Source organism: Octopus sinensis, linkage group LG2 (genome assembly GCF_006345805.1).
Source record: "Octopus sinensis linkage group LG2, ASM634580v1, whole genome shotgun sequence".
Lineage (NCBI taxonomy): Eukaryota > Metazoa > Mollusca > Cephalopoda > Octopoda > Octopodidae > Octopus > Octopus sinensis.
In genome coordinates, this window is record NC_042998.1 from 147,830,179 (window position 1) to 147,843,133 (window position 12,955).

General features: G+C 35.7%; 1 protein-coding gene across 9 annotated transcripts in view; it reads left to right on the forward strand.

Moving 5' to 3' along the window:
- Nucleotides 1-4,030: 4,030 nt before the first annotated feature.
- LOC115229044 (casein kinase I) overlaps nt 4,031-12,955 on the forward strand; it is a 258,460-nt gene continuing 249,535 nt past the window's right edge. For 5 of the 9 annotated variants that reach the window (XM_036500153.1, XM_029799472.2, XM_029799483.2 and 2 more), the window contains exon 1: nt 4,033-4,706. In XM_036500153.1, the coding sequence (XP_036356046.1) occupies nt 4,472-4,706 (235 nt within the window). In that variant the 5' untranslated portion in view covers nt 4,033-4,471. Of the gene's footprint in view, nt 4,707-12,955 lie in introns of all 9 variants that reach the window. The other 4 variants (XM_036500150.1, XM_029799495.2, XM_029799478.2 and 1 more) reach the window with 4 other exon arrangements.

The window sequence follows — 12,955 nt, forward strand, 5'->3', positions numbered from 1 at the left end:
AAGCACACTCTGTAGGACTGTGCTAAGGTGTTGAATATACAGGCATCACTTTGTCTTTTGTGTCTTTGTAGTTCATACTATGTACATTGTATGGAATTCCTAGATCATCCTTTTATATATATATATATATATGTGGAGCATGAATATCACAGGAAAGAATTACAAGATGGATTAGTGAATCAAGAATGAGATGATTGGATAACACCATACCCAGACATGGTATCTCTCTTCTCTCCCTGTCAATGGTATTTTCATTACTATCCTGCTGCAAGCATTTCTTTAGCCCTCCTTACTTGTGCACTCCCTCACCCTAAACCCTTCCAAATTTTTATAGATGCTGCTTACCCATCTTACTCTCTCAAACTTCCCTATCTTTTTCCCTATCTTTTCTTTTGCAAGCCCTCACTCACTACTACTATTTCTATCTGAGGTGTCCAGGTTGCACCTCGCTACCTCTTGGGAAATATTACCAATTCAATCTCTCCCTCCCCAAAATGTGGGTAGCCATGTAACTCCTTTAAAAGAACCTGTTCTGTTCCAATCTCTTCCATCACACCTTAACCTTCATTAGCATAAGGATGCAGTATCCTGCCTCCTCAGGCTTGTAGACTTGTGGGCTACATGATAACCTTGATACAGTACAGTGTGTACTGGATGCTTAGAAAATCACTTAGTACACATTGTAATGTGGTTGGCATTAAGAAGGGCATCCAGCCATAGAAACCATGTCAAAGCAGATACTAGAGCACAATGCAATCCTTTGATTCGGATCTTTGTCAAACTGTTGAACCTAGCATTGAACATGGATGTTGAATGGTGATGATGATTTACATCCATATAGATATAGATAGATATATAAATGTACATATATGCATGCTAATGTTCCAGTTAGCAGGACAGGCTGCTAATCCCTTCAAGTAAATGGCCTTGTTCTAGATATAAAAGAGGTATTTTCAGAAAATCTACAGTGTATTCTGTGCAAACTATGGACACATAAGAGGTGCAGTGGAATCACAGGAAGGTTTATAGAGAAAGTAAACTTTGTTTGTGGCAGATGTGCAGGAACAATAAACACAAAAAACAAACAGAAAATAGATTTCCTCAACTGCCTAGAAGGATCCTTAGAGGTAGTAGATAGTTTCCTTTTTTTTACTTAGGTAATGTAGAGAACATAATTAGCCATGGAGGAGGATGTGCCGAAGTATAGTTACTAGAGCTGGTTGGAGAAAGTTCATAGAGCTTTTATCTTTGTTAGTAACAACAGGCCTCTTTCTTAGAGTAAAAAGCAAATTGTACAATACCGGTGTATGAACAGCAATGCTTCATAGTAGTGAAATGTAGGCTGTAAATGCAGAGGATGAGTAGATTAAAAAGAAATAAAGATAGCATGCTTCAATGGATGTGTAACATTAATGTGCATGTATGACAAAGTACAAAATGGGCATAAGAGGTATCAGATATAGTGTGCAAGAGAGAAGACTGCACAGGTATGGATATGTAATGTGGTTGGACAAGGATAGTTGTATTAAGAAGTGCTGATCACTAAATGTGGGTAGAACTTGTGGTAGAGGAAGACCTAGGAAAACATAGGATGAAATAGTGAAAACTAACTTCTAAATCTTGAACTTCATACAAGGAATGACAAATGACCAAAATGAGTGGCAATATGGTGTACTTGAGAAGACTTGTCTATCTCAGCAAAAATGAGGTCCTGACAAGCTTTCTCCCATGGTTCATCTTCTAACAACCATTCCTCCATCAATTTTCTTATTGTACTAATCACTTATGTGCTGCAAATGAAAATTTATCTGCTTACACTGTATCCCTAGTACTGTCCCTTATCTCTTTTTCCCTGACTCCTATTTCCTTCACTCCCCATGCCTTCAAACTGATATTTGCTGCCCCCTCAATCCCAACCTCGTCATTTGTCACATTCCTTTCACACTCTGCCATACTTATCTACTTACCCACTTTTCCTGTTCTTTTATTGCTATCCTTTCTCTTATACTCACCTTGTACATTAAGGGTATGCCCTCACTATCTCTCACACTCTTTCCAGCTGGGGAAGCCATGTAGTCACCTCTTTAGTAAAACACCTGTTCCTGCCTCTTTATGGTACTTCCACATGCAAGACAAGACACCCCCACCACTCAGTTGTGTGGCAAGGTCATGTCTTGCATGTACTTGGTAACCTTACTAATGCTGAGGTGACAAAAAAATCCAATACACTCAATAAAATGGTTGGCATCAGGAAGGGCATTCAGCTAGAGAAACTACACCGGAGTAGACATTGGTGCTGGGAACAGTCCTCTGGCTTGTTGGTTCCTGTGAACTGTCCAATCATGCCAGCATGATAAAACAGAGACAATGAATGATAATGATGATGATAATGATGGTATATATGTGTGGCTATGTGATTTAGATGGTATATATGTGTGGCTATGTGATTAAGAACTTCCCACCCATGCAGTTTCAGGTTCAGCCCTACTGAATGGTGTCTTGGGTAGCTTATACTATGGCATATATGTATGTGTGTGCTTGTGTGTGCGTGTACTTGTGTGTATCCCTGTCTTGAGCGAGGTTGTTCATTACCAGCCTTCTGTTAAAAGCATGTCTAGTGGGGAAATATTACCTTACTTGGAAACAAGTGAGAATTGGTGACAAGGGCATCCAACCATATAAAATCTGCCTCAGCAAATTCTGTCTAACTCATGCAAGCATGGAAAAGTGGATGCTAGAGGATCGGGATCACCTCCCTAACTGTACTTTCAAAAGAGAATTGTTGATATTTGATACACTGTAACACAGAGTACCAGCAGTGAATAATTCCACTTTTGAATATTGGATTGGCAGAATTATTAGAGTATTACAGTATTTCTTCCAGCTCTGAGTTAAAATTTTGCTGGGATAAACTTTGTCTTTCATCACTCAGGGTCAGATAAAAATAAACCCCTCCCTCCAAAATTGTTGGCTTTGACCCTAAATTTGAAACTGCTATTAACAACTCTTCTATAGGTATTGAATACTTTCTATAGGTATCAAGAGTTGAGTACTTCTCTTATATCTGAGTGTGGATACACCCGCGTGTGCATGCATGTAAACAGATAAATAATATATATATATATGAGTGGCTGTGTGGTAAGAAGCTTGCTTCCCAGCCACATGGTTCTGGGTTCAGCTCCACTGCATGACATCTTAGGCAAGTGTCTTCTACTATAGCCTCGGGCTGACCAAAGCCTTGAATGGATTTGGTAGACAGAAACTTAAAGAAGCCTGCCGTGTATATATATATATATATTACGTATATGTGTGTGTGTATATATTTGTTCCCCATACCCCATCACTTAACAACCAATGTCGGTGTGTTTACATACCCGTAACGTGGCGGTTCGGCAAAATAGGCCGATAGAATAAGTACTAGGTTTACAAAGAATAACTCTTGGGGTCGATTCGTTCGACGAAAGGCAGTGCTCCAGCATGGCCGCAGTCAAATGACTGAAACAAGTAAAAGAATATGTATATATATATATTATATATGCATATATATTATTTATAAATTATACATATATACAGTATACATAAGCTATACATTATACAACTTTATTAGTATTAATATATATTATAGCATATATACGCTATTCGATGAATTTAGAGGAAGTGAAATGAGAATAACATCAAGGGCCGGTAATGGACAAGTAATAATTATTACAATTCTGTCCATTCGTACAAAAAATGTCTGGCGTTGGCAATAACAAACACTAAAGCCAAAAAAAAGCACAAAAAGGAAGCAAAATCAAGGCCGATTACCGGCACATGCGGAAGCAATTGAAGGGGGGAAAAGATGTTTATTTTGAATGGAATAAAATCAAAATATTATTTACAGGAAATTATTTAAATAAAAAAATAAAATTGTTCGCTATGCTTATTTAATATTTCTGCATATCTTTATTATATATGCAATAATCGACAAACAATTATGTCAGTCCCGACTCCCGGCACAATATGGCGGATCCGCTGCACTCATTTCCGGTTATATCTCTACGCCTCTCCTGAAGAAAATTTCTTCGAAACTTCCATCTGCATTACTGATTTAACTTTATTTCAGACTTATCAAGAGTTTTAAAGCAACTTTCAAAGAATTCGCAGCAAGAATATTTGAAATATTGAAATGTGTGGGTGTGATTGAAGCTGCGCGGATTAATATTTGTTTGACAGTATTAGTCTTCAAACATAGTTCCCTCCAAGACTAGAGAACAAGAGAATCTCTCACGTAGGGAGAGTTAAGTGCAAAAATTAGAGGATATTTCGATCTGTTAACCATGGTGAATTCCCTAGACTTACACTAGCCCAAATGGATGTATTTACTTCATTTTGGATCAACAAATTTGTCTGTATACGGACCCAAGGGCTAATGTTTTGACAAGCACTGGCGGAATTCGCTTTATTAAACAAGTTAGACACCACTGTCTGTATGCGTGAATGGCTGTCATACGAAATTTTTCTTAAGTGTCTTGTCTTTCATATTGTCATTATGAGTAACCTGCCAAAACAACATGGACCAGGGGAGGATCAGAGCAGGCGAGGGGCCAAGTCAGGGGTTCGAATGAGACCATCAAGTCAAAGTAATTCCAGTGTTTTGATGGTAGGGCCCAACTTTAGAGTGGGCAAAAAAATCGGATGTGGTAACTTCGGAGAACTCCGGCTTGGTAAGTAATGTTGGGTTTAAAACACCATAAATACATGTATATATTATATATATGCCTTACAGCGAACATTTACATAGATCACACTGTTATACAGCATTTATTTTACATACACATAGGTTCTTTCTATGTATTTATATGTATATATGTAATACACACACACACATATATGTTGTTGATTTTTTTTTTCCTTTATAGATATTCAGTCTACGATCGTTTATGTTTATTACCACAATTTCTAAAATATAATATAAGTACCATCATGTATTTTTTTGTGTGTTTTCCCATTCTTGTTATATTTCAGAATTTTATTCTTATATATAATTCAGTGTAATTGAAAAACTTGTTCAGAGTTCCTAATTATATTATGTTAAAAAATACCGAAGAACCTTATAGGTTTTCTTTTTAAAGGATTGTTTTTTTTGTCAATCTATTTTGAAAAATAGTAAAAAAAAAGTGGTGGGGATTGAAGTGTCGTGTTATTGAAAATTTAACAGTGAATGCCTTGATTTAGTGGCATTAGTCACCATTTCTTTCCGTGGCTGAGTCTTCGATTGCCACCTTCCCCAACATTGGTAGAATCTCTCTGTCTCTCATCTAACCTCCTTCATATATATTGCCTCTACAAAAATGCTCTCTTTCACTGTCTCGACGCACACATAGACATATGTGTATATATATATATATATATATATACACACACACACACACATATATATACTCATACACTTTAAACATATTGACACATATATATACATGCATACATACATACACACACACCTATGCATATTTGTTTATTCATAATTATATTTATTAATATAATCTGCAAGTACAGCAATAATAATTTCTTCGGTTATTAAGCGGTAACATTTCGAATTATGTATTGACTTACCAAACCGGATATATTACTGTTACTCATCAATACGTGGTATTATATATATATATATACACACACCTACCTTAATCTGTAGTATCATATATATGTATATATATATATATATATATATATATATATACGTGATGTTTGTCATACACACACCTGCTTTAATTGAGAAAAAGGAACAATAGAAACATCATTTTGTGATATTACCTCCCCACCCCACCCTAGATAAAAATATACATTCTGTTTCTTTCCATACAAGTAATTTTTGCTTGTGTCTGTCCGTATATGTGTGTGTATGTTGCAACGTATAGGCAGGTATTGTGAAACTGGGTCGATTGTTTATACATTAAGTACTGTAATGGTGGTACCTCATACATATTGCTATATATATATATAGATACATAGATACACGCACACTCAGCAGTGATATTGATATCCGTGATTTGTATATTATATACACTGAATGTAGACTACTACTTATAGCAATACATATAACTACACACACACCTTTTTAATCGTACATATACATAGTTGAATATATACACATAACGACACTGTTCTACTCCTACACTCTGTTTTATGTTTGTTTTCTGTATGTGGTCGAGATGTCTAAGGCGACCGATGTTGATATAAAATGGTAAATGCCTGAAGAAAAGTTGAGGCTTGTATCCCATACTGCCGCCATCACCACCAACTATCCTTTTTGTACTCTAAATACCACCGCCGTTTTCCTTGTACCCTAAAAATATAACAACGACCAACACCTTTCTTGTACCCTATAGTACCACCACCAGTCGCCTTCTGCCACCACCCCTTCTCCTGAAACCAGCGCTTCCGTTTTGCATTTAACTAACCTCCAACCGACCTTATTACCAAAGCTTCAGGGATGGATGTCTTTTTCTTTACCATCCCATTTAGTCAACCTACCCAACTATGTTTTTTTGTCTACCAGCATCACTTATCCACCCACTCCTTTGTCAGATAACACACACACTGTATTAATGATAGAATATATCGAAGACAAAAAATATAGAAACGATTTGTCACTATTATTGTTTTAAAATTAATTAGATCATTAAAATATTTTAAAAGCTCTTTTGTTAAATTAATGTGGTGTTACACACACACACTAATGGCTTTAAATAGAAAAGTAGCCAGAGCGAGTTTTAAGGATTTACCATTAATTTCGAAAGTAGTTGGTGTTGCTCTGTAAAGCAGACTGACTATATATATAGACACATATAATGCTGGATATATTCTGGTGTGTGTTGAGTTTTCATAAAGTGTATATTAACATATACAAATAAAGGGTAATATCTTAATGTGGATAGATCACACTCAGTATGCTATGTAAAAAATTATGTAATTTTGAACCCATTCGGAATTGGAGTAAATTAAACAACCCCATTTATTATTTTTGTAAATCTGAGATTTTGACTTAGAACATCACAGGCATATATGTGTGTGTGTATGTATGTATGTATATGTATATATATATATATATATATATATATATATATATATATATATGTGTATATATGTTGGTTAATAGATGAGGGTAGAATATTTAAGTAATTAACAGTTTTTTTCTGTTAATAATACATCTAACAACAATAGTATTTTAAGATATTCTGAAATGTTTGGGTAAAAGAGAATTATTTTTCCTCTTTAAGAGAAGACAACCATGTCTTATTTCTTTCTATCTCGTCTTTCTTCTGGTCTCTCTTTCTTTTTAATTTCCCTTTTCTGTGATTCAATCGAATTTATTAAAATATCTACCTGTGGATTTACTAAGTTAGACCGAAAAATTAAAAACCTTTTTCTCAGTCAGATCTTCCAAGATTTCTAAATTTCATATATTCATAAATAACTGAGTTTGTGTGTGTAATGTATTGTGGATGATATAATTTCTCTGTGTGTAATGGTATAAAATTTAAAAGAACGAACCCCGTGATCGCGTTTTTAAAACTTAAGCGTTTAAGGAATAAATATGTTGTAGAAGTGTCTTCTTTATTTCTAACCCCATCGTCTTTTCACACACACACAACCCACTCACGTTCATGATACGTCATCTATAATTAGTATTGTCATTTTATTTTATTTTTCTTCTTCATTTCATCCTAGATCTAAATCATCATTTAATTAGTGCTATTACTGAAAAATAAATTCTCAGCTTTCTCATATTATCACGGTCCTAATTTCCATGTTCATGGAGAAGAAAGGTTTTATTTTTTTGATTTATTATATCTCACCGAAACAAAATAGCTATGCTCAGCCCACCCACAAACACACACATACACATCTCGATCTCTTTTTCTCCATAAAGTGCTGCATTTTATCCTGGAAGTAACAATCATTTTTCCCCCCCAGTTCCTCATTCATGTACTTCCTGTGAGTCAGTTATACAAGAAAACTTGCAATAAAATAAGCTGCTTGCTTCTTCACTTAAGAATATTGAAACAGATTGTCTTCAACTAGATAACCATTATAGCCGCTCATCATACCCTTTCAGACATCCACTGATTCTCATTATCATTCTTCAATTTCTTTTTAAACGATTAAATCATTGAAAAATATTACGAATAATTCATCATCATCATTATTATTATTATTTCTTAATGTTCTCCAACGATCGATATAATAGTTTACTATAGTGCAACATATTACAATTCCATAACCTGGAACTATAAGTGTTCATCTGCTATATATATATATATATATATATATATATATATATCTATCTGTGTGTGTGTGTGTAGTGTCTATATAGACTATATATAGTATGTGTATATTCAAAAACATTAATATATACATAAGTATAAGTTGTGTGCATACATATGTATTTCTATGTGTGTATGAGTATTTAAAATTGATATATATATATATTATATATATATATATTAAGGTATGTAGAAAAATACAACATGGACAAGAACGTATAACAGATAGAAGACGATACAATAAACATGGACAGGACATTCGAACCCCTCAGTCTTCAGTCAAGAACCGGATCATCGTAGTAATTTCGATATATATAAAAATATCAATGTGCTTGTGTATTTCTATAGGGATGTGTAACAAGTTGTTGGGACTATATAGATAAGTATATTAATAGTAAAGATTAAAACTATTGAATATAATGTTCCTTAGTTCAGTATACACACACACGTATATAATAAGGCCTTAAAATTTCCCTAAATGTATGTGTCTATTTGTATGTATCTCCTTGTGTGTGTGTATAAAACAAATCTAGCTATTTATTTATACATATATACACATTTTTGTTTGTGGTATGTCTTGAGCAGTTAGAATGCATGACTGCTGCTGATGAGTTCAGAGCTCCATGTAGATTGGGTATACTTCCAGTGTTGTAGTGTAGTTACTTGGAACATCCACTGTAGAGGATGTAAATAACCACAATGGTGAAGTGTATGTAGGGAACAAATGATATAAACTGCATCTTTTGAATATCATAATTTCTCATTAAATTTTTAAGTGTATGTATGTATGTGTATATATGTATGTATATATATGCATTAATATGTATATATATCAAAATGTATATATATGTGTGTGTACATATGAAGTATATGTCTATACAAATATACATACACTCACATATATATATGTATACACACACGCACACATGTATATACATATACGGATATATATATATATATGCACGTGTATATATTTGTGTGGATATATATGTAGATATGCATTCATATTTGTATATGTTTATATGTGTACCTAAAGTGTGCATACATGTATGTATGTATATGTATATATATATATATTATATGAATATAGCTATAGACACAGCATGGCTGTGTTGTTTCCTGACCATGTAGTTCCTGGTTCAGCCCCATTGCATAGCACCTTGGGCATGTATCTTCTATAGTCTCAGGATGAAAAACTTGTGAATGAATTTCATCATCATTGTTTTAACATCTACTTTTTGACGCGAGCACTGGTCAGTTCATATTTGTTGAAGTGGCTTTTCTATGGCTGGATGCCTTTGTTGCCAGTGCTCACCTGTTTCCAGTTAAGGTAATATTTCCTCATGACAGATATGTTTCTATGTATATGTATATATACATACACATATAATATACATGTGACGTAGCCAGCCCACTTATGCGTACCTTTCCTTCTTTGGACACAAAACTCTGCTTGCGAAGACATGTTGAGGCAAGTGAAATCGAAATTGAACCAAATTCGATGACTGGCACCCATGCCAACCTTCCTTCATTGGACACTAAACTCTGCTTGCGAAGACCTGTTGGGGCAATTGAAATCGAAATTGAACCAAATTCGATGACTGGCACCTGTGCCAGTGGAGCGCTAACAGCTCCATCTGAGCGGGACCACTGCCAGAGCAGCTGTCTAGCTTCTGTGCCGATGGCACGTAAAAAGCACCATTTGAGTGTGATCGTTACCAGCGTTGCCTTACTGGCATTTGTGCTGGTACGTGAAAAAAATATTCGAGCGAGGTCGTTGCCAGTGCTGCTGAACTGACTCCTGTGCAGGTGGCATGTAAAAAACACCATTTGAGCGTGTGTCCGTTGCCACATGATGTCAATACATACACACCAGGCTATGTTCAATTTAATATCAATTAAATCCAAGCACAGGCATAGCTGTGTGATTAAGAAGTATGCTTCTGAACTACATGGCTCCAGGTCCAGTCCTAATGTCTAACACTTTGGTTGAGTGTCTTCTACTAAAGCTCTGAGTCAATCAAAGCCTTGTAAGTGGATTTGGAAGATGGAAATTGAAAGAAGCCAGTCATCATCATCATTTAACGTCCGCTTTCCATGCTGGCATAGGTTGACGGTTTGACTGAGGACTGAGCCAGAAGGCTGCACTAGGCTTCAATCTGATCTGGCAAAGTTTCTGCAGCTTGATGCTCTTCCTAATGCCAACCACTCTGAGAGTGTAGTGGGTGCTTTTACGTCCCACCAGCTCGAGGGCCAGTCAGGTGGTTCTAGCAGTGACCTCGCTCAAAGGTGTTTTTTATGTGCTACCTGCACAGGAGCCAGTCTGGTGGCACATTATTTTTCATGTGCATTCGAGCATGGTCATTATATATATAATCGTCATTTAACATCTACCTTCAGTGAAGGCATGGGTGGGGATATATATATATATATTCTAAAATATTTGTTGCGTCTTGCACCTTTTTCAATAGTTGTTGTGAGTCAGCAACTATTGAAAAGGTTGCAAGACGCAATGAAAATTTTAGGAAAAAAATAAATAAGTAAATGACAGGAAATTTTACTGGCTCTAAAAGAGAATGACTCTCCAAACACAACAGAATTAAAATATACATTTATACATATATGTAAAATATATATGTGTGTGTGTGTATATATATATATATATGCTGAATGACCATATATTTTCTGTATTGCTTTTCAATTAACCTTTTTATTACAGGAGCTCATTGGTTCTAGAAGTTATTGTGAATGTAGAATGATTAGAATATACAAGCATTTCTAAACCTGCCCTCAACTGTCCAACCCATGCCAGCATGGAACATGGACATTACTGATGATTTTCCATGCTTAGCATATCTGGGATAGGTTTTGAAAATTTGTATATTTGTGTATGTTTTTTTTCTTTTATATAGCTTATGTCTTTCCTACTGCTTAACCCACAAGTAAGAGCTATCTATCTTAGGAAGCTCTATTCATCCAATGATATGGGTGGTAATATGGTTTAAGTGAACCTCAATATATGACTGGTACTTTAACATTGGAAATATGAAAAGCAAACTTGACTCTTATTAATATTTGAGCCCAAAATGCAAAGGCATGGAACAATACTAAAAACGTTTTGTTACCTTTTTACCATTTTAGTCATTATCATAATATAACATTTCTCTGCATGCATGTGTCAAACAGAATTTATTGAAATATTTTCTATGATTAGATGCTCTCGTTGCCAACCTACACCTATTTCCAAGCTGAGTAATATTTCCCCATGGCCTGACATCATGTGATACCAAGATAGGAAACAAACACACACACACCTCATTTATAGGAAAGGGAGAGATAAAAGGAGACACAGAAAGAGCTGATTTGTGAAAAATATAATGGGAAAAGATGATACTGAGACTGAGAGATGATGGATCAAAGGAAGTGGTCCCAGGAAGAGGAGGAGATAACTGGTATCACAAATGAGAATGAATTATGTGCAGATTCTGCTCTCATGTAATTGCAATAGCCTGATAGTGCCATAGTCAGAAGAGTGATGGGTGTTAGGAAGATGACTTGGGGAAGCTTCACGAGGCACAGAGTAGGTACAGGGGTACTGCTCAGTAAGTGTATAGACATAAACATGATGCATTTAGGATCTCATTTTCATCATGACAGACAGGTCTTCTAGAGCACAGGTAATTGCCAATCATCTCAGTCCTTTGTCATCTGTAGTAATCTTGAAGAATTTTAATAATAATAATGTTTTAATAATCATTTCTGACATAGGCATAAGGCCAGAAATTTATGGGAGGTGTTTAGTTAACTCAGCCTCAATGCCTCACTGGAACTTTATTTTATTGACCCTGGAGTGTTGAAAGGCAAAGTTGATTTCAGTTGAATTTGAACCAAGAAAGTAAAGAACAATTGATCTGTCACTTTAATAATTCTGCCTATTCAGTGTTCTAAATAATAATAGGCAGTAGACCTGAATTTTTGTGGAGAGAGGGCTAGTAAATTACATTGATCCCAGAATTTTATTGGTACTTATTTTATTGACTTGGGAAGGATGAAAAGTAAAGTTGACCATGGTGGCATTTGAACTCAGAATATAATGTATTGGAAGAAATGCCACAAAGCATTTTTACTGCTTCCTTGACAATACTGGAGCTTGCTACCATATTAATAATTCTTTATAATTCTGGCCCAAGGCCTGCAATTTTGAGAAGAGAAGGTAGGTTGATTACATCAGCCCTAGTGTGACCCCCTTTGGTCGTGAATGACCATGGGATTGCACCTAGAAAGGTACCCTCCGAGGCACAAGTCTGGGCAAGGTGGTTTATGGAAGACCAGCAGTCACCCACGCATACCAGCCTCCCCTCTCCACACCACCAATGTTATCCAAAGGAAAGGCAAAGGGCGATACAGCTTGGCACCAGTGACATCGCAGCTCATTTATTAATGTGCAAGTGACTGAGCACTCTACAGACACGTGTACCCTTAATGTAGTTCTCGGGGAGATTCAGCGTGACAAGGCTGGCCTTTTGAAATACTGGTACAACAGAAACAGGAAGAAAGAGTGAGAGAAAGTTGTGGTGAAAGAGTACAGCAGGGTTTGCCACTACCCCTGCTGGAGCCTTGTGGAGCTTTAGGGGTTTTCAGTCAATAAA